Source organism: Cuculus canorus, chromosome 14 (genome assembly GCF_017976375.1).
Source record: "Cuculus canorus isolate bCucCan1 chromosome 14, bCucCan1.pri, whole genome shotgun sequence".
NCBI classification, from domain to species: Eukaryota; Metazoa; Chordata; class Aves; order Cuculiformes; family Cuculidae; genus Cuculus; species Cuculus canorus.
This window is the reverse complement of record NC_071414.1, coordinates 9,422,583-9,446,650: the sequence shown is the minus strand read 5'-3', so window position 1 is coordinate 9,446,650 and position 24,068 is coordinate 9,422,583. Positions and strand designations below refer to the sequence as shown.

Sequence of the window (24,068 nt, the reverse complement as noted above, 5' to 3'; positions counted from 1 at the left end):
ATCGTGGACCCTCAAGTCTTCCAGAACCATCAAGGCATCCCTCTCTTCCCACCCCTCGATAGCCTGTTGTCCAGTTGTCAACTTCCCTTCTGGTATGAAGATGTGAGGCTGTTATTTTCCCTGCTTGAAAAACAAAACAAAACAAACCAGGAATTACCTGACAACAGCTGAAAAGATCCTGCCCTAACATGGTGAGCACCAGCCACCGAACCGAGCAAGGGGTGGGCAGCCTTGTGGAATGAGGCAGGAAGGTTTACGGGACTGAGTCTTCCCTGAGCTTACTCCATTTCAAATGGGACAAAGATTTACCCCCTCTAAGTGCAGGGCTGAGGCTCCCCTAATGGCATTGCAGGAATGCTTGGTAAACATGCAGTGAACTATTCATTGCCCCCATGATGGATGCCTCGCAGGGATTAGAAGGGGAAAATGAACTCAGAGTTTACAAAGCGCAGCGAGGAAATAAATGTCCTGCGTTCAGCATTTCCAGCTAGTGGAGCACATCAGGGAGGTGGAAGGACTTGGAGCAGGGTCTCGCTGTGAAGCCCCAGCTGGTTCTTTGGCCTCTGGTTGTCACAGCAAAGAGATAAGCTGGAAACACTGATCATTCCTCACTGTGCAGCAGTCCGAACTGGAAACCAAGGTTGGTATTAGCCAGGAAGAAGCGCTCACCCGCTTGAGGCTGCAAACGTGGGCATTTATTGCTCTCTGGTGGTGAGATGGGCTGTGAAGGAGAGCTGTGTGCCTGCTGCCGGTGCTGGGAGGCAGCTCTCAGAAGCCTCCTCAGTGCCTCCCTCTCCCCCTGCTCACTCTGTGAAGGAGTTTTTATTTCCTCTTCAGTTGTGCAGCTCGGGGCATCTGAAGGCAGCTTGCCTGCATAGCCACCTCTCCCTGCTGCAAGTCCCCCCGCCCCCTGTCAGCACCCCTGCGCAGGGGGCTGGATGTGTGCCACAGCCAGTGTGCACCCATCATTGCCATCCACTCCCTGACACTCCTGCATCCCACAGGGATCTGCAGCCTGAAGAAGAGAAGCTGGGGATCGGTGCCACACTGCAAAGACTGAGCAAATGGATCTTTTCCCACACAGGACCCATGGCCTGTTCACGCTTTAGATGCTGAAAATGCACATGGGCTGTGTGTCAGAAGAGGCCACTCCAGCTGCTCTAGTGCCAAAGCTGGAGCTGAACGGCAGGGTTAGGGTGAGGTAGGGCTCTTCCTCCTCCCCAAGCAGCTGCCCACTTGCATATGGGGCTCATGCAACCCTTTTAATTTCTCCTTTCCCTAATTCTGCTTCTGACTGCCAATAGTTTTAGTGGTGCTTTGTACCAAAGAGGCTCTGGGCTCTGCAGAGTTGTGGGTCACAGATCCCTGCAGACCAGACAGTACAGAAACCAGTCAGGCATAAATAAAGAAGTTGCTATTCAAGTTAAAGCACATTGGGGTTGACCTGTGCTGTCCCATGGGACAGGCAGGCACATGGCACACAGCTTGGCTCCCAAAAAATGAGGGTAGGGTCCAGCGTGCTTGGTCCTTTGGCATTGAGGAAAGAAGTCCAAACGCTGACAGCTCCTTAGGACACAGCACAGCACCTCTTCCAGGCTGGCTGTTCTGGAGAGCACATGGATCTGTGCCAGTGGTGCGGCAATGCCGTGACTGAAATACCCTGCCCCACGTCGGGCACCACTTGACATCGGGATCTCCATTTGGGAGTTGCTGTAACTCCTCCTGTTCGGGTGCTCTAACGAATTCCTTTACCACAAGGCTTTATATAACCTTATCGCCTTGTCAGCAGCTACCTACCCACCCAAGTGAGTGGCCACTTCTCAGGATCTCACAGCTGCAGCAATTAAGTCCAACTCAGCTGGCCACAAATTATCTCTTATCTAGCCTACACAGCAAGACATTGCTTAATGGCTTGCACTTGAGTCCTCGGGGTGGTGGGTCAGTCAGATGATGTGGCTGCCTTTGCTCAGCCATCTGGGCTGGTACGTGGCACAGTCCGGAATCACACAGCTATGGGGATGTCCCACAGCTTGGCACGAATGAGGTCTTGCAGGTCCTTGTTTCCCAGCTCAATCGCTGCGGCGAGGGCCAGGAGGAAGAAGACTGCTGCATCCTGTCCATCCTAACCGTAAAGGACAAGGTAGGCATTAGGAAACGGTTTAAATGAAGGTCACAGCGTCTAAGGAAGCTGGAGCAGGGCCCGGTGGTTCCAGGCAGAACCCAGTGACACCTGACTTTGTTGAAATGGACTCTGTAGAGTCACAGCTAAATGCCAGCACTTCTTTCCAAATTGCTTCTCCCCTTTCAAAACCTGATTGTGTCAGCATTGCGCACATTTATTCTAAAGCTGGAGCTAGGATGGACAATCACAGGATGCAGCCATCTACACGTATGCCTGCTCTGGCAGCTTAGGTGATACTCAACCTTCATATCAACATCAAAGACCAGAGTGCTCAATACAGTATCATGGAAAGAGGTTCCTACCTTCAGTTTGTGCAGGGCCAGGTTGCCAAGGTGGCAATACACCTTGCAGTAGTACAAGGCCTCTCCAGAGCACTGCAGCAATGGGGGGCACATGGCAAGTGCCTTCAGGTAGCACTCTTCTGCCATCTCGTACATATGCAGCAAATAGTAGACTGTAGCCAGGCGGTGGAATGCAACCAGCTTTTGCAATTGGTCTCCTGGAAAAGAGTTGCTGATACAGTCAGCCTACAGCACACTTGCAATACATCCCCAGCCTGGGGGCATGGATATCTTCATAAGGAGGCACGGGGTTTGAAGATGCCTTAGACAAAACAGCCAGTGATACCAAGGCTGGACAAATTGTCTAGGGAGTATGTAATTCAACCAGGGCATTTCTTGGGTGCTGGAAAGGGTTACTACAAGACCGGTTCCATCTCAGACATTTATGCTGGCATTTTGCCCATTCAAACTATTTCTGTAATGGGAAGAGATGAGCTTATCAGAACAGCCAGGGCAGAGAGGAACTGTTCAGTCCTGTGCCTTCACCAGGTTTCCCGTGCTCTGGTGTAGCAACAACGCTCAGCTCAGACAGTCTCACCACTGCCACAGAAAAGCATTCCTATATGGTTGTCATGCAGCTTAAAAAAGGAAGTGGCCTTAAAATTATGTTACCACTTAGTCTTATGAGAGCAGGAGATCCCCTTTTCATGAGCACACTGTTCTCAACCAGAAAGCCACCCTCATCTGCAGGAGCCAGTAAGTACTGTACCTGTGGGTGTGCATCACTCACCGACCCTGACGCTCAGCCTGGCTGCCAGCATGGCAAACTCCAGTGCCTTCTCGTAGCCCCGCAGCCCAATCTGCAGCTCTGCCAGCTTATTAAACAGCCGTAGCTCTGTCTTAGTGGCCTTTAGTTTCCTGGCCAAGGGCACAGCACCTTCCTGAATAGAGAGAACAGTGAGTCCAAGCTGTTCCTGGAAGTATGGCTACAGCACCAGCCACAGAGAGGTGGCAGAGCAGCAGGAGATGGATAAAGTGCTTGGCATGACAGGCACATGATGGAGTAGTTGAGTGCTGCAGGTTCAGGTTCTGGCCCATTCTTTACCTTGAAAATGAGTTTCATATCCCAGAGCGTGGTTCTTAAAACCTCAGTCTCAAATCTTTGCCCTTCCTTAGGTGCCAGGAATTCTGACCCAGAGCATGTCCCCAGGAGTAATCAGCTCACAACTAACACTGCTGGAATTTGTAATGTAAGGATCTTGTTCACACCTCCTAAATGATCTCTAGGGTGAGGTGCAGACATTGCAAAATATATCTCCGGCTCTGGGCTTCCCGCCCTGCGGCAATGTGTGCACTCTGGCACGCTCAGAACCACCCCATCCCTCTCCACTCTCTGTCCCTCCAGAATGGCCACGCAGTGCTGCAGCCACCCTGGGGCAAAGGTCCCCACAACCATCACTTTGTGGAGACACAAGGACAGACACACTCAAAGGGATCAATACCCTAAGAAACTCCACTGCTCGATCTCTGTTCCGGCTGCCATTAAAAAAGGTATCACCTGCTTTTTCATAAAGATCCATGGCCAAGGAGAAGTTCTTGGATTTCAGAGCAGTCTGAATGGCTGCCTAAAAGGAAGAGGAAGTGGAGTGAGACTTGGAAAGAGATATTTGCACATAGACATTGGTGTGATTAAATAAAACGAAGTCGTTGTAAATGTGAACCCCAGCGCTCCGAAGAGAATGCAGACAGCTTGGCCAGCAGGTGCATGGGACTGTTGCACTGCATTTGCAAGTGATGTGTGTAAGGATGGAGCAAGGAGCCAGGTAATTCATCCCGGTGCAGGGTCAGTGTACTGGACCGGTCAGCTGGGATACCCGATAGCATCAGAGTTGGGAGAGTGCAGCCAGCAGCTGCCATGACCCTGGTCTGTTGTTAGGATGTGATGGAGCCCATGTGAAGATTAAGAAGGTGAACTTAGAGAAAGGTCGGAGACAGCAGGAGGGAGGGTATGTATGCTAACTTCTGGGAAGATCAGCTATTTGTGCCAGTTATGTACTTGGCCCTGATGCCACCTTCCAGAACATGTTGTTCCTTACACCATCACAGTTTATCATTGTCAGTGACCTTGCCTGGTAAGGAACCTCTCAGGGACTCAGACATGCCTTGCTGGGATCTGGCGCTGGCTGGCCCTTCTTAACAGGAATACACCCCTGCTTTACACCCTGACTTCCAGCCAAAACCATAAGCCAGAGAGGCAACGATGGCTCTTTGTTATGGTCCTCAGATTGCTCTTGTGAACAGCAGGAAACAGGCTGATGCCAAAGCTATCTATTCATTTCACCCAGGTCACTTAGGAGCCACCCTGTATCAGTAACTCCGTGCCTGCACCACCCTGATTTAGGGGCAGTTGGTACGGCTGATGGGAACGGTTCCTCTCCTTGTTCCCATCAACGTGTACCTCAGTCACTCAGCCTCACCAGTTCAGAATTGTTTCTGGATAACACTGAGGGCCTAAAACATCCTCTAAAACATGTGCCCAAGCCAGAGCTTTGCTGGATACCCCAGCTCAGTGCAGCCCCAGCAAACCTAACCAGCCTTCTGCTCTGTTTACTGTGGACGCATGAAAGGATTTCCCATCTTTTAATAGAAGCTGCTCCTTGAATGAAGATCTAAGGTTTTATAAGCTGCTCTTCCTCTTCGCAGCTCAGATGATAAAATGATGCTAGAGATGGAAAGAAGCCAGTAATCTTCTACTCCGTGAAGTCTCCAAGCACTTCCCTGGCACCTTACCCCTTATCTATATGTACTTCAATAGGAACTTTCTTACTTAAGAAATTTACTTTGACTGAAGAATCCTCTAAACCCACTATGGTGGAAGGAAAGACAGGAAATTCAGTGGCAGATAGTGCATGAGTGTAAGGCAACAGCTCCTCCTTCCAGCAGTAGGTTTACACTGCTCATAAGAATTTTCCCTTCCAGGTCTTCCAGCTCACAAGGGCTCCTACCAAGCCACACAGCTGTGATGCAAATGCAGCTAGCTGAGGTGAGAATGGGATTAAGCCAGCTACCTCCTCCATACCTGAAAGTACATTTCCACCAGCTCATCTTCCTGCATAAGATAGTAGAGCCTTCCTGCCTGCAGCCAGGCCTCTGCTGCTTTTACAGTCTCCTCAAGGTCAATGAAGATCCTTAGACTCTGTTTGGTGCAGTCCAGTGAGTGTCTCAAAGCCCTGTGATGGCAACAGACAAAAATCCATTACAGAGATATCACAGGATCCTCACAGCAGTCAGCTGCGAAGTTACCACAGCACCTCTCCATTGGCAATCATGTCTTCTCCTTCTACAGTTGTCAGAGGTTAAAGACTACTGGACAGCCATAGCTCTGGGCAATGTGTCCTGCTAAAATTGTGGGAGTCTCTGTGTTTAGGGTACATGTGTATCATCTGGAAACCTTAGATCAACCGGGGCCCCCAGTGCTCAGCACAGCCCCAAGGCAGCCTGCTCCCAGAGGGGCTGCTCCTCACCTCCCTGCTGGTTTCAGCTGATAAAGAGGGGTTTGTCCATGTCATCTGCAAACCTTATTTTCCCCCTACGCTAAGCCACAGAGTCACTCCCAGGAACAAGTGGGAGCACACAGGCAGGGAGTGCTTGCACCTTCCATTTTCCAGACACCTTCAGTCACCCAAACCCAAATCTCTATTGTTTGTCCCTCAACGCAGCAGCCAAAGAGGCAGATCTGTGGCCATATGTGCAACAACTTACAGCAGTTTTTCAAGTCAATATAAAACAAAGCTGGACACGCTGCCCGCAGGAGGCATTTGCAGCAAAGGGAGCACTGGGTAGTGCCCAGGGCATGTTTGCTTGGTGTCTCGCCTGCTGGCAACTGGGCTTCAATGTCCTTCAAGTCCAGGGAATGCAGTGCTTTGTGACCTTAAATAGCACTGTTCAAATGACAGGTGCCTAAATTCATTCCCTCTGAACTCATCGTGACCTTGCATGGGAAGGTTAACATCCAAGTTAATGATGCCCTCTGCTCATTTGTCCATCCAGGAGGTGGGAGCTAGCTCTCCACTATTTTACACATTTGCCTCCAAAGGCTGAAGAAAGTCTGTGGTCTGCCCAGGTCTCTTTCTCCCTCCTCCTGCCTAATCTAATCAGTCACTTGCACGTGCAAAGCAGGAGATTGAAAAGTGAGCTGATATGGGGTCTTAAGTACCTCACTGGGGAAAATATTCCAGCAGAGATAGGAAGGGCAGACTCAGTGGCTGAAGGCTGAAGCCAGACTTATTCTAACAACAGATAAGGAACCTATTTTTACTGATGAATGGTGATTAATCACTGCAATAAGACTCCAAAGGAAGTGATGAATTCCCTGTCACTGGGTTCCCTCTGATCAAAGCCAGATAGCTCTCTGGAAAAGTGTGTTTGGCCAGACCCCAGCTCTCTGCCAGCTAACAGCCTGGCACTTGCCCAGATGTCGTGGTGCCCTGTCTGATATTGAAATGTTCCCCTCTTCACTGCACAGAGACATCTCACAAATCTCAGCAGCTCACTAACTCACAGCCTGCCTGTGGGGCAGCAAGACCTACCACACACCTTCCCCACCTCTCTCTTGGGACTCCCAGGAAAGCCACCGCTCTCGCTTTAGGTGAGCAGGCACTCCACTCTAACAGCATCTAACAGCTACAGGCAGGACTTACTCAGATGTGCCCAAAGCCTGGTAGAGCTGGCTGAGAGTCTGTAATACATCGCCTTCCATCTCTCTGTCCTGCAGCTGTTGTGCCAAAGATACCCAGTGCTCATGGTAGGTAATGCAGGCCTGGAGATTGAGGGACACTTTGTGGTAGAAATGGCAGAGAGACTCAGTGACATGAAGCTGACCTGCACGGTACAGGGAAGGGAAAGGGACAGGTCAGGAAGCTGCATTATGGACCTGATAGGGTGCCACGCAGAGGTGAACAATACTCTGGTTCCCACCAACAAAGCTGTACTCACTTGTCACGTTATGCCACTTCAGGGCAAAAAACAATGCCAATTCGTAACAGAGTTTAGCATCTTCCACTTTCTGCCTGTTCACCATGGCCTGCGCTAGCCACAGCAGCACCCACACCAACTCCATCTCCAGATCTTCACTGCCCTGGAGCTCAGCATACTGCTGAGTTGACTGCAGCAGATAGAGCTCAGACAGCTGGTTCGCCCCCTGTGAGAGGCTCAGCTGCCCTAGGTTAGCCAGAGCAATAGCCTGGTTCCTCTTGTTCCCAGTCTCCCTGGCTTTGTGCAGAGCCTGGAGGTAGTTCTTTGCAGCTGTTTGCACCTGCCCGTCTCCTTTGAGGGCGATGGCCAGGAGATTGTGCACAGCTCCTGCCTGAGTCATGCTCTCCGTTCCATGCAGAGAGCGCAAGAGCTGCCACATGATGTTTGCAGCTGGGCCAGGCTGGTCGTTCAGGAGATACATCCACCCCAAAGAGAGGGAAGACTCAAAAGCTTCCTCCTCGCCCATCAGTCTGCTGAGGGTTACGGCCATGGCTGCGTAACAAACAGCCCCGTCCAACACACCATGCTGTAGGTACATCCTGGATAAGATGGTACAGAGCGTCCTCTGGGCAGACGCAGCTCTGGTTTCACAGGAGAAGTGCAATGCCTGCTTCAGGTAGTAACAAGCCAGTGCTGGGATGTTGCTCTTCTCCAGCTGGCTTCCCAGGAGTTTTGAAGCATTTTGGAGGATGAAGCCAGCTCTCCAAATGGGTGTTGGTGCCTCCTTGATGTTACTGGGAACAAATGACCTGGCAGAGGCCAGTGCAATATTTGGCAAATACTTCCTGTCATACAGGTAGCTCAAGACAGGGGTGGCATCCAATGGCACAGAACTAGTATCTGGGCTGAGTATAGTGGTTGTGAGACACTGAAGATGCTCAGTAAAGGGCAAAACTTCATCTGTTTTGCCCAGCTGTAGGAACAGGTTGACAATAAGGAAGCAAACCCGTGCCTCCAAGGGAGTGTTGCCCACAGCAATGGCTTCCCTTAGGACGTACATCATGAATTCTAATTCATTTGCAGAGCTGAAAGAGCGATCAGGCAAGCAAACAAGCAAGGCAACTGTTTTTCCCAGCAAGGGGGAGAACTTGCTTTTCATGTTCTGTTTCAAGTAGATGGAGGCAAGGTTCACATGCAACGCAGCCAGCAGGGGTAGGTCCCCAAAACTCCTGTCCAGGATGCTCATGGCTTCCTCAAAGTAGACTCGGGCCTGGGACAACTTGACCTTTTTGATGCAGAGCTTACCCAAGAGAAAACAGAGCCTGACATGAGCCCAAACTGCATGAGTCCTCTTGGCCCTGTTCCTGGACGTCTCAAGGTACAAGACCAGCTCATCCTCATCAGAGAAACCACCAAAGGTGGAATTGTGAAAGGAAAAACGATGATCATAGAGACTTTGAAAACTGGTCACATAACTATCTTGGTTAAGGAAGGTCAATATCGGGTCAAAGACATCAGCATCTTCCATGTATCCAGCATTGAGGTCAATAAAGAACTTGGGATCATCGAAGTCATTCAGCTTCTCCAGGAAAATATCTTTCACCATGGCAGGGTCTGATTCACTCTCTGGGCTAGACAGCTCAGAGGTGCTAGTCGTAGCCAAGCCATTTATTTCCTCCCAGGACTGGAGCAATTGGATATCCTTACAGTCACAGAGAACAGCCTCTGGAAGGGACAGGTAAACCACAGTGAAATGCTGCCCCGTGTCAAAATTCACCCTCAGAAGTCATCACAAAAGCAACCCATTCTGTCCCCTCGACATACTCACTTGATGGCACTTTCAGGAACACGGCTGTGGGTTCAAAACCATCTATACAAAGACACAAACAGAAAACAAAAAGCTCAAAGCCTTGGTTGGTGTTAATGTGCAGGCACAGTGTTTAAACCATATAGAGAACCCCTGCTGCTCTGCTGAACCCCAGACCCATATGTGGGAGAGCAGGCTTATATCTGGCCACAGACACCACATGCAGCCGCAGTTTCAATTCCCCATCTGGTATGGCCTGGCTCCATGAAAGTCCATGGAGACCAGATTTTAGCTGCTGGTAAGGTGAGCACTGGTAACATTATAGTTACCTGAGAACAAGCAGGTCTTATTTTTGACAGGTAGGATTTAATCAGCTATCTCTCTCAAGAGCCCTGTTGTGTGTATTCAGAGGTTTCAGATATGTGTATATCTCTGATCGGCTCTACCTGGACTCCACCTCCTGGTCTGATCCAAGAGATCTCAAGCTCAGCCCTGTATGGCCGCATTGTACTTCTAGGTAGTGAGAAGGCAAGAAATAGAAAACCAGAAATTAGCTGTGGTGCAAAAGCCACACAGCAAGCATATAGAAAGTGAGAAGAGCACCCAGGAGTCTTGACCTCCTAACTCCTAATAACGCCATGCAGACGATGTCACCTGCTACTTTTGCTGTTCAGCCCCTCCGATATACACCCAAAGGTCAGATAGCAGCAGGCAACATGCTGTAGGCAGGGACCTACAGCCGGGATCAGTCGAAAGCAGCATCTGCCAGGGTGAACCACAACTGAAGAGCTGCCCTGGAAGCAGAGAAAACCCTTACAAATCACAGTGTGGCAGAACCCAGCTCATGAAGGTAGCTACAACCTCCACAACCAGACTGAGCAGATAGCTTGGAGGCTGTCTCAACCGTAGCAGTTGTCTACTCTGTAAAACCCCAAGCAAGGAGCTCTCCAGATACTGCCCAGCATTGCTCTCTGTGTGGAGCCATGGTCTGAGCATGTAAGAATGGGGGAAACTCACCCAGCCGGTACACAGAGGTGATATCAGTGCGTGCCAGGTCACTGAGAAGGGTGGTGAAGCGCTGCTCACCACCATTACAGAGGATGCGCAGGAGAGGTGATTTTTCTTCTTCACTCAGAAACACCAAGCTCTTTCCCCTGGGTTGAGATAGATGTCAGGGAAAAACAGTCAGTGTCTCCCCATCCCCTGACACTGCAGCTGTCCTGTGGGATGAGGATGGGTATTCCCATTCCTCCTCTTCTTCACACCAGAAAAAGTCTGCTGCAGATGAATACAAGAGCTTACACACATTCCCCATTAGGGCTCTCAGATACAGGTTCTCCATGGAGAAACTGATGGGTACAAGAAGGAGGGACCTATTGGTCTTTTTTTGTTTCCAGAAGGCCTTTCTGAGGCCAGGGCATCATCTGATCTCCTCTCTGTTCTCTGTAGTGTCACAGAAAAGTCCTGCTACACACACAATTGGACTAGAAGCCTTTTTTGGATGGGTATTGACCCAGAGCTATGTTTTTAAACCAGCAATAAAGACAACTGCCTGGGTCCTCAGAGTGAGGCTATCACCCTTCCTCCTTGGACAATTCTTGTCTGTGTCCTTGGGAGGGTGATTAATTCTGTTCAATGAGGAACTGTGCCAGTGGTTGCTCTGTCTCAACAATCCACAGAAAACAAAGGGGCAGAAGGAAGCAAAGCAGGACTTGGTTTCCTCAGCAGTGATTGCTCTCTCCATCCTTGCCAGACTCACAGCTCGTCAGAAAAGCTACAGAGTCAAGAACATTTCTAGGTGGAACGGTGAAGCCAGCTTGTCTGGTACACAGATGTCCTGAGCTGCCTTTGCATCTGGACCAGAAGCAAGTGAGATACAATTGCTTTGCCTGGGCAAAGAGTCCTGCAGCCTGTTGGCAGAAAAGCCTGGCTAAGGCTTCCGGACAGACCTCAAATTAATCTTCTATGAAGGCCTTGCAAAGCAAATTACCTGCCCTAGACTCTCAAATAGCCTTGGGTTGGAACTTGGAGTCTTCCCTTCATTTTCTCCTTAGTTTAATTTAATCTAAATAATAGCAGTAAACTTACAAAGGTTCACAAGCCTCCAGACTTATGTATCGGGCTGGAACAAAGCCAATGTTCCCACTGCTGAGGGATTTGCCCACAAACCACGTAAGTCCTGGAATGAAGAAGCCGATGACTTCTATGCTGTCTCCTTTGCAGAAACTCAGTTCATCCCCTGCTGCTCCTCTGTAGTCCTCTGTGGCTATGCACCTGCCTTTGACTGGGAAAACAAGGCAAAAGAACATTTCGGAGTGAGGGCACTGTTAAAACTTCCTTGCTGGAAAAGACTTGGGCAAGGAAACACCATGATTTCAACTTGTCTATCTGTACCCTAAGATTTATTGTGCTCTTGGACTCAGATCTCTGCAGTTTCTTCTTGAGGATTATAACACAATATAGAAGAGGCATGGATAAATGCTACACAGCCCAAGACTGAAACCTCTTAGAGCAGCAGTATGGAAGGTGGCTGGAAACATGGAACTTAGAGAAGTTGCACTGCCTTAACTCTCATCCAGGAGTGAAATCCTTATCAGTGCAAATGTCCATCACACTACATGCCAAATTCACACCTGCAGTGACCTTCATGTCCAGCATGCTCTGAATAGTGCCCGTGTCCAGGCAGGAATTGCCTGAGACTGACGGGTGAAGGGTAAGCACAGATTTCATGTGCACGTTGGTGGGAATGTAATTACTTAAAATTTCAGTCCTGAAAGAATTAAAGGAGAGAGAAAATTCCAGCAGAACAGAAAAACAGAGTGGCAAAAGGATGTAACTAGCAGTCCTCTGTAGACTGTGTTCCTCAGATTGTCCTTCCAGGTACATGTGATTTATAAGCTCTGTTTTCCATTCAAGAGAGCCCAAAGACACAGTGGTCCCTTAGAACACTTTGCAATGCAGTATCATTGTCAGAACAAAAGATAGATAGACTCCTTGCATTTGTGGTAAAAGCCCAGTCTGCAAGAGCCATGCCCTACCCTGGGAACAGCAGTTGTGTTACACAGGCATCACTCACCAATTGGCTGAGAGTTCATCCCGCTGATCTCCTGGGAGATGCCAAAACTCACAGCATAATTCTTCAGAAACCACCTGTAAGGCAAAAGGGGAGCCACACTGGTCCTCTCTGAACAGATGTTCTGTCCCCTGGAAGTGCTGGAACTGCTATGCAGCACTGAGAGCATGGCCGTTACAGTAATTCTTTGTAATGGTGTTACTGGGCACGGAGACCAGTTTGCACCTCATGAATGCAGCCTCACACGCATAGTAAGAAAAGGGCACGGTAAGAAAAGGACAAGTTTTCCATGCTGTACAGAGGATTTCACCAGGTTAATACAAGAAGAGCTGCATGTGTCTTGGAGGCTCAGACAGGTGTCCAATGTGAGCCCCTACTTTGACTGGCATTACCTAAGTCTTGGGCTATGCTTTTTCTCCCAGTTATTTATCTATAAATCACAAATATTCTCATGAATATGACCTAGATCAACACCATAGAAGAATGATATGTGAAGTATGTTCTTGCTCCTGTCCCATTACCAGGACCTGAACTGTTTCCAGTGGTTGTCTTTATGCATAATGCATATCCTCAGAAATTGTGTAGCTGCTGCCCATTGCCAGAGGCAAAAGCAGTTTCTCACCCCATGCTTGGTGCCAGCTCATGCGTCAGGATCAGGAAAGAATCTTGGCATGAGCACTATTAATTGGCCAGTCTACTTACTGGTAAAACGGGTGAAGTACTTGTTCTATGGCTGTCACAGGCACTAGGCCTCGTTGATTTGTCAGTAAGGACACCCCTTCCCACTTGGACTCTTTTCCAATATTCTTCACATAGATCAGCTCGTTCCTGCAGAGCTGAAGGTCTTCCTCTCCCTCCTGCTTCTGACAAACACTGGCTGCTGCTCTGGAAAAAAAGTTACCTGCAGATAGGAAGAGACATGCCCAGGTCAATGGCATTGGTGTAGTCCCAGCATAAGACTACAACACAACCCTGCTGAGATGCTTTTGAAAGAGTCTCTACATGAGCAGTCCCTTCTCACCTTCCTGGAGCAGCAAACCGACATATATGCTGGCCAAGCGATCTTCATCCACAGTAACTGTGATCTTTGTGTCCTCCATCAGAGCACAGTCTAGCCAGTACTCCTGGTCAAAGAGAAGCTGCTCCAAGCAGCTGCCCACGTACCCTAAGAAATCAAGAAGGAAAGTAGTGTTAGCAACCCTCCTTCACCTGGCAGTGAAGAACTGCTCTTTGGGTGCTTACCAGTTTGCCACCTGCAACCACGCTGTTGTCACCTGTCACCACATCGTGAGGCAACAGCCTCTAATTCTGCCTCCATCCTCAAAATGCAATAGAGGAATTACCTAAAGGGCATCCTCCTGGATCTCTTTCATTCATACAGACAGTGGTTTTATAAATCTGTAGATTGTCACTGAGGTCTTCTAATTCATATTCTTTATCTGTCCACCCTGTTAAATTACTGTATTTTGATGTCAAAGAACACCTTCTTCAAAAATGCTTCTCACACTGTTTAGATGTCCCACAGCTTGAAGATATTACCTAACGTCAGATAGGTGGAAAACTTCCAGACTTCTTCTAGAGTTTTGAAGGTGAGGATGAAGCGATTCTCCTGTGCTTTCATACAGACCAGCCTGGCTGACAGCTCCTACACATGGAAGACAAAGCAGGATTTAGGGATGGACTCTGGTGTAGAGTGTCCTTTGTCAATGTAGGAGTAATATTAGATTCTGAAAGGAGACTAGGCACTTTTTTATCAGCATAACTGAGACTGAAGCTGCGCAGGAAGGTGAAGAGGCTCCGTCCCATTCTCCAAATCTTTCCCCCTGTGGTGCATATCAGAAACACTGTGCTTTTAAAACCCCGACACCTGAACCAGAGATATCTATCCCTCAGGCAGCTCAAAGACTCCAGTACGAGGTTCTTGACACCAGGCTCAGATTTGCATCTGCCTCTTATCTGCTACCAGTTCATTTCCCCCATAATTCCAGTCCCCTACAAAGTGCCCATGTGTAGGAACACACTGCAGTGTCCCTGGCGGAACTTCTTTTTCTCATCTGGGTTTGGTGTCCCATCACATACTCCATCATGCTGGGAGCCTTCCAGTACATGGTCTGCTCTCCTGGGCTGAAGCACCTACCTTGAACAGGGCACAGACACTTCTGTCATCACTCTGCAGGGCCCACAACTTCTTTTTGGCTGCTTCCTGGAGCTGGGAATTGAGGCACTGGGAAGAGCGGCTCTCAACACAGAAGAAGAGTGAAATCTCTTTAAAAGGAAGTATGTAAGGTTAAGGGTGAGAAGGAGACACACGGAGCTGCCTCTGCCACACTGTCTCCCTGCAGCCAGCCCCACCAGTGCCTCCAAGCAACACAAACCCAGTCCATCATCCTCCTTCAGCTAAAAAGATGAGAAACTCAAGGGATGATGGGTGTTGGGTAGCTCTGGTGCCTGGCCTTGCTACGTTCAGCCACCAGAAATTTGAGTGATGCCAAAGACAGCACTTTACCTGATGGAAAGCACTCCCTGACAGCCAGCAGCACTGAAGAGGTTTCTAGTGAGTATTCTGCTGCCTTGGTAGGGGGTTTACTTGGCTCCACCACCCCAGCCTCACCTAGCAAGGAGAGGGGACACAGAAGAGTTGCTGTCAAACTTTGCGGCAGAGGTCTAGGGTATTCTGCCTAACCAAGCCACCCGAAGGTAAAGCCTTGTGTGAATCTGGTATCAACCTAAAATCATGCTTAAGGCTGAAAGCAAGACCTATGGGATTGCTATGTCCTAACCACATGATGAACCTTGATGACTGGCTTTTTTCCAGTGCTGGAGTGGCTTTGAAGTGAGAGGACTTACTTTCCTTGTTCTTGGGACAGACCCTTACTGAGTGGATATGGTAGAAGGGTGACCCCTGATCTCAATATCAGATTTTTTTTAAGACCTCACAGCGAGAGCACTTCCCCAGTGAAGGAGAGCCAAGGGCTTGCAAAACTATTTGCCCATCAATTCGACAGTCAAAATGAGATTTTTTTTTTTTCCCCCCTTTCTTGCTCTGGTCAGTATCTGAAACTCAAGCTGCTTTCTCTCTGCTTCACACATCATCAGCTAGTGCAATAAAGGATTCAGCAACTGACACTTTAGCTGGTAATGATGGTAATGAAGGCTGAGGCACATAAAAATCCAGCTTGCTCTTCCACAGCTGTATTGGCTGTGGAGGGATGACAAGATTAAAAAACAGTTTTTGTCCATAATCAGATTAGATTTGTAAGACAAACATATACCCGGACATCTGGAGCTGGAACATGCAGTGGCTTTTCTAAGTCACTTCTGTGACCACAACTATACTCCACAGTTCTTCCTATTGAGCCAGCTTTGCTGGTCGGTCAAATAAACTGTTATTTGCGCACAGAATTATAATACTTATTTATAGTTAGCAGCAGAAAAGAATGGCCCAAGGCTGGACATGTAATGAATGAGCTTTTCTTTGAAAGAAAAGGCTCTACATTCCTCAACAGCTCATTTGAACACACTAAACAAAGGACTTCATCCAGCAACTCTGTCCCCTTCCACACAAGGAGGAAATGGAGACAGGGAAGTAAAATGAGGCAGAGTTACACCCAAGGTGGCTTCTGTCTGACCTGGGCTTGTCTGCCAGTTGCTTCACTTCTCCTTCCTTTCCTCTCCTCCTTCCCTTTCTCTCCTCCCTGCATCCCAGCGGGCTCCACCGTGTTCAGCAGGGCCCAGTGGGCAGGGCCTGGGTCCCCCTCTCTGGGGATGGGTACCTGATGCCATGGTCTTCTTCTGCCACCATTTTCCCCAGCGTGTGGCTGTGGTGCCCTCCAGGCGGTCCCCACGGGGCAGGAGCTCAGGCAGGCTGGGAGAGTAGTATTCACACTCTTCACCTGGGGAAGACGGGTGGTGGAGAGAGGCGTTTGAACCTCCAGCAGGACGCTCCCTGCCCAAAGGTCTCCATAAGATGTGTCAAAAGTGGTGGCAGGTTGCACACTGCTCACGCCACTTCTGCCAGTGGTGCGACAAAGCATGCTGGTGGGTCTTCGCAGAGCCTGGCAGGGGTCAGGGCTCACTCAAGAGACAGAAGAAATTGGTTTGCTCCCTGTGCCACCCACTGATTCAGTGTTTGTGTCAGTCTCAGAAAGAGAACTTGGAGCTTTTTCAGGAGACCAATTGAAACAGCCAGCAGGGAGTTGTTCCCGGTCCCACCAGTGACTCACTCACCTTCCCTGGTGCTGCAGAATTTTGGAACAGTGGGCAGCAAACAGCCCCAGCCTGGAGCCAAGCACAGGTCCCGGCACTTGGGGCTGCGCTCCTGGCAGCCCAGGCTGAGGCACTTGTGGCACATGCTGGCACTGGCTCTCCCAGGGGACACATGGCCACAGCCACTGGCCCTGAGCCACCTCCGTCCTCCAGCCCATCAGCACAGCCCCGTTAGCTCATTTGGACATGCTGGTGTGGGAATCGCACCTCAGAGGCTGGCAGCAACTCCATGGGCTCTGCAAGCTTAGCAGAGTGTCCTGGGCAGCAGTGACAGCAGGATAGGGGTTGAAAAGGGCGCTCCTGAAAAGCCAACTAATGGCACTAAACCAACCCCAACTCCCCAAATCCTCCTCTCCGCTCCATGGCCAAAATCCCTTGCCTCATTCCCCACGCACCCAAACCTAGTGGCAAAGCAAGTGGCCACCTCGGGAAGGGCAGGCTGGCAGCCAAAGGGAGTGGAGTCTCAGCACTGGAGCCTCCCCAGCAGCCCCGGCAATAGGATGAGCTCTGAAGCCACAGGTCTCGCAGCACCACTGGGACAGAACAAGGCTGTGGCACCCCCATGGACAGCTTACCTGTGCGCCCCTGGGACACGTCCCGGTGCCAGGGTTTCCCCCAGCAGCAGCCCATGCTTCCAGCAGCACATACAGCCCCAAGCCAGCCAGCGGGTGCGCTGGCAGGGGAGAGCAAGGGGCGAGAAAGGCACTCACTGCCCGAGCTCGGCCTCAGCCCCATGCACAATGAGCCTTTTGACCAGCACTGTCTGCGGGGGCACATTGCCCTCATTCTTCCCACAGGCCTTGGCACCAGAAGCCCCATGGTCTGCCGAGATCACCCCAGCTTCCAGTTGGCCCCTCTGGAAAACTTCAGTGTTGATCTTCTCCCACCTACAAAGGCATCCCTGTTCCTGATGCCACTGCAAGCATCTGCCTCACCTGCAGGGAAGCCCCATTGGTGCTTGTCCAGCATTCTCCATCCTGGCTGTGCAGCCGTTCCTGGACCACCTCCCTGCCCAGCTGAGCCAGTGCTCTGCCCGTTTCACAGTGAGGGCAGCTGTCAGCACTGCCCACTCCATGTTGACCTCAGTGGAGCAGAGCTACATCTAAGCAAGATGCGGCTGATTTCTCTGCAAGAACAGACACTGTGGGGTCCTGCAGGGCTAGCAGAGTTCATCTCACCTCTGAGATCAGAACTGTCCAAACTCCAGATGTGAACACCAGGAGGGACTGATTCGGCTGCTGTGCAGGATCCCTTGGGCTGCCCAGGATGGAGACACATTCCCTCTTCGCTCACATGTTCTGACCTCCCCCAGCCTCCAGGACCAGGACTCAGGACCGGCTGTGTTGTCTCACTGCACTAGGGGTGGTAGATGTCTGCAGAGCATCCCTGGGGAAGAGCCACACAGCCCCTGCAAAATAAAAACCAAGAGGTCTAGGGAGAGAAGTCACGAGTAGAGAGGCCTTTTAGGGATGTACCTTTACTTCAGTAACCAGACAACACCAGTGCCACCACAGCAATGACTTGTTTGCTGTGATGTGCTTCAGAAGCGTTTGTGGCTCTCCCAGACACCCAAGCATCACAATGCATGACAAGATATTGAACTTTTCCAAAGTAGTAAGTAATTACTCCAGTAAGTAATTTCTCACCAGACAGACTCCCATGTCATGATGGGGGCTGCCTGGCACCACTGCAACACCCCTAAAGCAAAGCGTGAGGAGCTGTGGGACAGGCTATGACAGGACTGACTCCACGTTCATGCAGCAGGCTGGGAAACTTCTAACAAAAGTGTAGTCAAACCAAAAGGCTTTGTGGGGTGAGTTGCACTATGTGGTGCTTCTTTGCAGTCCTGGCCAGGCACCAGACTGCCTCCATAGGAGAATGCTGAAAAAGTGGGGATTTCTAGACCTTATCAGCAGAAACAAGGTGTCAAAAATGTTGGGATTGCCTGGAGAACAGACCATCCTCCTTGTCCTCCTTGCTGCAGCTCGCCTGCCCTCCTGATCCCCAGATGTTAGGGTGCAAAGCACTGCAGCTCTCTCCCGGTGTGCTAAAGTCAAGTTGATATTACCCATGCAAAGCTGCATGGCCGCAGGGACCTGCACAAAGGTGAGTGCTGGGACAGGCCAGTGCTGCTCTCCCTGTGGCAAGGACACTGTCTGTTCCTGTTGAAGCTGTCCCTGGAAAGCTCCACATTTAGAAAATTCCCCTCAGCTAACCTAGGGATGCTCTGAAGGTGTGGGAACTGGATGGAGATTTCAGATCAGGTGCAGGTTTTGGGCTGTCTGCCTGTGCTCAGAGCACACTTCCCAAGTTTCTGTGTTGAAGTCAGGCACATCTTTACACAAAAAAAAATGTTGCTGTTTTGGGTCCATGTTGTCAAAGTGGTCAGTGCTCGAACAGGACAGGTATTTTCAGACAAAGCTTTTTGCTTCATCCATTATGTTGTTTGTTTCAGCAATACCTGCCCGTTGATTAGCATCAAATTCTTCTACCCAGGGGAAAATAATATTTTTCTTTTTTAATTCAACATAACACAACATTGTTTCATTTTCTAAACAAAGATGTCTTCATTTGGAAATTTCTTTTTGCTTTTAAGTTTACCTACATAACTTAGTGACTAAACCCACCCCTCTACAAGCAAAGGCATCAACCTCCTGCTTGACCTGAACTGTAATTTCCCTTTTGGCCAGCAACCCAAAACCTCTCCTTTTCCACTCCTTAACCTGCTGCTTACCACCCCTGGATCTGCCCTGGAGAGCCCCTTGCTGCTGCTGAAGCCCTCAGCATGACCTGGGAAAGCCCAGTCCAATAAGTACAGAACAATTTCCCAGGGTCTTGGTCTGCACTGGCTGGGGGGTCTCAGCCTGTGCCAGCTCTCCAGGGTCTCTACTCCCTTTGCAAACATGGTGTAGCCTTGCCAACTGGGCAGCCTCTCCAGCAGAGTGCCAGTCAGCCACGCTTCCCTCCGCAGGGCATGAAATGGGAGGCACGAACCGTCTGTAGAAACTTACAGCTGTTATATGATTCTATGAACAGCTGTAAGTTTCTACGGACGGTTCGTGCCTCCCATTTCATGCCCTGCGGAGGGAAGCGCACTCCTTGTCCGAGCACTCCTTGTCCAGGGTATGTGGCTGCTGCAGACACCACCGGTCTCCACGGCTTCACAGAGCAGCACCTTTCCCTGGAACCAAATCCACTTTCTTCAACCAGCATGTCTGCTGGGATTTCTCCTGTGGTTCTCCTGTTAGTTTCTGGGTATAAAGGAACCAAGCCAAACCTGTCCTTCCCCACTGTGCTCATCACCACCGGATCTGAGCCTCAAATTTAGCCGGGACAAAAAAACAAACTCTCTACCCCAACCTGGGGCCATGTCCCCAACCTTTAGACAGCCGTGTCCCTGCACTGGACTGCTCCAACCACCTGCAACCGCCATGCCCCGGCCGTGTTTGCTCAGCTGGGGACAAAAGGCGCAGGCAGGCGACTGGCACCCAGCGAGAGAACCCGCACAGCGGCTGCAAGGGCAGAGCAGTGCAAGTGGCTGTACTGACCTGCTCCTCTCCATGTGCCCGTGTGGGACCCCTCACTCTGTTCCCCAGCAGTGCTTTCCTCCTGGAGAACTCTTGGCCACAAAGCTGCAGTCTCTCCAAGCCAGGTCCCCTGAGGGAATGCTGCCGGCGCCAGGACGCGGTGCGCACCCGTGAGTGTGTGCACTGGGCTGTGTACGTGTTTGGAAGGCGGGCGAGCTTGCCCAGCACCGCCACTCCCTTGCGCAAGGAAAGGAATTTCTTCCAAGAGCAACTTATCATCTTGGGAACCTCCGCTTCCCAGCAGAGCCACCGGTGCGGAGGTCAATGAGTTACCCGGAGTTATGCTATAAACAGCGCAGCACACCAGCAGACTGACTGCTCCCGAGGAAAAGCACGAATGCCCAGGCACCACCTTCGCCCCAGCTCTGCAGTAAACACGATCCAGCGAGGCTGCCCGTAGGCATGGCATCAGGGAGCAGCTCAGGGCTCCCATGTCCGCGCTGGCCTTGGCTCCCCCCCAGCACTCACCTGTTCCCTGTTCCTGGACCCAGCACTGTATCCTTGGGAGCTGGGACTTTCTGCCCTTGCTGCGCCCCGACTGCCTCTGCTACAGCAAAAGGAGAAGCTCTACCTCTGCCATGGTTCGAGCATCCCTGGGAGATGGCAGAGGCGCTCAGCTCTGAAACTGCCTTCTTCTCTGGCAAATTGCAAATACAGACACACAGAACAAGAGATCTGTGGACCCAGCAGTATTTGTGCACCCTGGCTAAACTCTGCAAACACGGCTAGCAGAAAAAAAATACAGGGATTTTATTTTCCTTTGGAAACAATGGAAGAGTTAATATCAACCTTTTCTAATATTCCTGTTTCCTTGTGGGAGCACTCAGATGTTGACTATTCAGTAGCAGGTTCAAAATGATGCCTCATTGCTTTTTGCTTTGTTATTTATGAAAAAACCTGAAAGAAAAAGGAAGTCAGCCTCAACCTGACTGCAGTCCGGGGAAAAGGCAAGAAAATAAGATGAAACATTTTGGTTTGGCCCAAACAAACTCCTGTTTCATGTTTTTGATTCTCTGATATGGGTGGGGGACCCGTTTTGGCTTTAGGTGGAGCAGTGTTTTCCTTCCCTTCTCCTCTGAAAGCCCCCCCCCCAGCCACAGCACTGGCTGCAGCCGAGGGAGCCGCAGGGGACACTGGCAGGAGCAAGCAGGGCCAGCAGGGACATTTCCTCATTCCTGCACCCTCTGCTTGTGCTTTCACCCTCTGCAAATAGGCACAGAGTGGTGATAAGCACCTGCCCATGCCATGCCCCCTCCCCGCAATCACGGGCCCTTCAGGCTGCAGTCAATGTCTGCCAGCACAGGGAAATGTGAGCGTGGGGAAGAGGGTTCTGCTCTCATTTACCTCCATTCACACCTTTGCAGGCCCAAGACTGGATGGTGTCCGGACAGCTTCTTTCTTGGTGTGCCAACAGCTGTGGGCAGCTTGGGAATGAGGGTGTTCATGCACTGCTGCTGGACACTGGGGAGGTGCAATGGCAAAACCAGTGGGGCAAGTCACGGAAATGCAGCTGGACAGGCCTGCCTTTAAGTTATTTCTCTTCACTGCTGGCTCTCACTCAGCAGTTTCCTTCCACCTCCAAGACCCTTTTTGCGTTTCTCCTTCCTGTGCAGCACACAGCAATCCAATGCTGCTGCCTGCTCTGGGAAATTTGCTCCATCCCACAGCTAAAGGGTTAAGCGTGCTCCAGGGCTGAACTAAGCTGAACTCAGCGCTTAATTTTCAGAAATGCTGAGGTCTGCTCCTCTCGAATTGTTTTCAGCCAGAGTCGGAGGAAGTAAGCACTCTTGGAAAACAGACCGTGTGTGTCGGTCATGCCTGGGGTGGGTCAGGAGGCTGGGACCATCCTTCGGCACACACAGCGGCCACCCCTGCACCAGGGAGCAGACCAGGCTGCTGCGGTGAGATCCCCCCATTAGCACTGGGGTGTGAACCCTGAGCATCCTCTTTGCTCCAGCCTGTGGGTCTCCGAACGTGACCGCCGCTTCAAAGCCAGTGGGTCACTGTCACCGCCCAGGAAGCCTCCAGACTGCGTGGAGACTGAGCCAGGGAAGTGGAAGCCACAGATAAGGCGTGGGAAGGAAGAAAGAAGGACCAGAGCCAGCGAGCTGAGCTCCAGGGTTTGATGATTGCTGCAGCTCCTGTCTGGGACGGTGTGGCTGAGAAGAACCTTTTAGTTCACTCCTGTACTTGGGTTTTTTTTCCAGCTCACCTTGCAGGAAGGTTTGGAGGCATCAGGGAAAGCCCCATGATGCTGCTCCATATGCAGGTGTCTTGTAGGTGCTGGTTTTGCTGTAGATAGCTTAGTGATAAAATATAGGAGAGCAGCAAGGAAAAGCAGTTACAAGTGTATAGCCACATGGCACTGTCTCTCAGAGCCTCTTCAAGCTGTTTTGTTCATTGCATCCTTTCTTCGGCCATCCTGACCGCAGCAGTCTCTGTTGCAGTGCACTGCCTTGCTCAAGCACCTTTGCCCAGGTGCAGGCAGACCTGCAGCACCTTCTAGTACCATCACTGCTTTGGTAATGGGTGCAGGGGGATAGCCATAGTAGTTTTTAGGCACAGGACTGTCAGGGAAAACCTCTTTCTGCCTCTATAACACCTTATTCCAAGGTGGCAGAGGTAGCCTGGACCTCAAGTCCTCTGCAAGATCCGAGCTAACAGCTCATGAAACCATCATGCAGCCTCGGGGTACTCCTCCCAGCCCCCTCTGACTCCTGTCAGGTCTCTCCTGCCTGCACTACAAGGTTGCAGGGACACGGGGTGGGGTGCCAGGCTCTCTGCCCCAGAGCAACTCCATCCTGCACAAGGACACCTGCACCCCGGCAGAGGGCATGGGAGAACATGAGATGCGTCAAGAGCTTCTGACACTCCCAGCGTGTCCCACATCCCCAGGCTGCTCCGTCTCAAACTCCCACTCTGCGGGGATGAAGGAGGGGCTGCTCTCCACATCACCTGTAGAAGAGGAGCCCTTCACACTGTCTCTCGAACTGGTGGTTTTCCTGGAGCCATCGTGACCTCTCTCACCCCCAACTCCGTCTCCTCAGCATTTCCACCACCTCCAAGCCTGGCACTGCTGTGCACCCAGCCAAGGTGGCCACTCACCCCAAGAATCAGTCCCACAAGGATAGACTCACAGCTGGCAGCCAGCTCCACCCAGTCTTCAGCAGAAGAAGGACCCCAGGTGATGAAAAGTCTCTCTTGGCTGATGGAAGAGCTGCTGCAATGAGGTTCCCCAGCTCCACCCTTCCTGCTGCCCCATCCAGTCACATCTTTTCTCCTTGGCCTCTCATCCCTGCTTTTCTCCCAGGCTGGAAGTATCTCTGCCCACCACTGGCCAGAATGTTAAATGGCCTTAACTGTATAAATAATGTAGGAGAATTGATGGCAGGTAGCTTGTTGCCAGCCTCTGAGGGACACTGAGACCTCTCTGAGCATGGCCAGACACAGTCTGGGTGCAGGTGAGCACCTGCAGCCCTCGTTGGGGTCATGAGCTGAAGCAGGAGCTAGCTGGGAGCCATCCTGCTTTGCCCACCTTGGCGGACCTGGAGCGACATGAAGGGGATCCTCTCTGCTGCCCCACGAGGTGGCCACTCACCAGCCAGAAACAGGGAAAGCACTGACTGGACACGGCTATATGCAAGTGGTTGTCTCAGCTTTTGCCCCATGACCCTGTATGTGCACTGAACAGGTTTTCCCACGGCCCCAGGGAGCCCCTGGCTGACAGGCTATGCTGGGACAGCACAGAAAGGTCTCTCTGATATGTCCCTTGTTGGGGGACTGTTGCCAAGCCCAGAGGCTGTGCTATTCCCATTCAATAAATTGGAAAAAAAAAAAAAAGATGGCACCATGCCTTTCTTTGTGAAGGTCCTTGGAAAACCATTGCATCAGGGCTACG

At 50.9% G+C, this 24,068-nt stretch overlaps 1 protein-coding gene across 1 annotated transcript; it reads right to left on the bottom strand.

The window, feature by feature from the left end:
• Nucleotides 1–1,399: 1,399 nt before the first annotated feature.
• On the bottom strand, nt 1,400–21,642 carry SH3TC2 (SH3 domain and tetratricopeptide repeats 2). The gene is given in 20 exon segments (XM_054079889.1): nt 1,400–2,005; nt 2,008–2,122; nt 2,485–2,681; nt 3,254–3,404; nt 3,966–4,088; nt 5,543–5,693; nt 7,164–7,344; nt 7,459–9,162; nt 9,266–9,307; nt 10,262–10,398; nt 11,333–11,528; nt 12,321–12,394; nt 13,020–13,218; nt 13,339–13,482; nt 13,857–13,962; nt 14,455–14,582; nt 14,824–14,928; nt 16,091–16,210; nt 17,762–17,991; nt 21,515–21,642. Coding segments are annotated over 19 exon segments (4,035 nt in total). The 5' UTR covers nt 17,862–17,991; nt 21,515–21,642; the 3' UTR covers nt 1,400–1,943.
• Between the last annotated feature and the right edge of the window lie 2,426 nt (nt 21,643–24,068).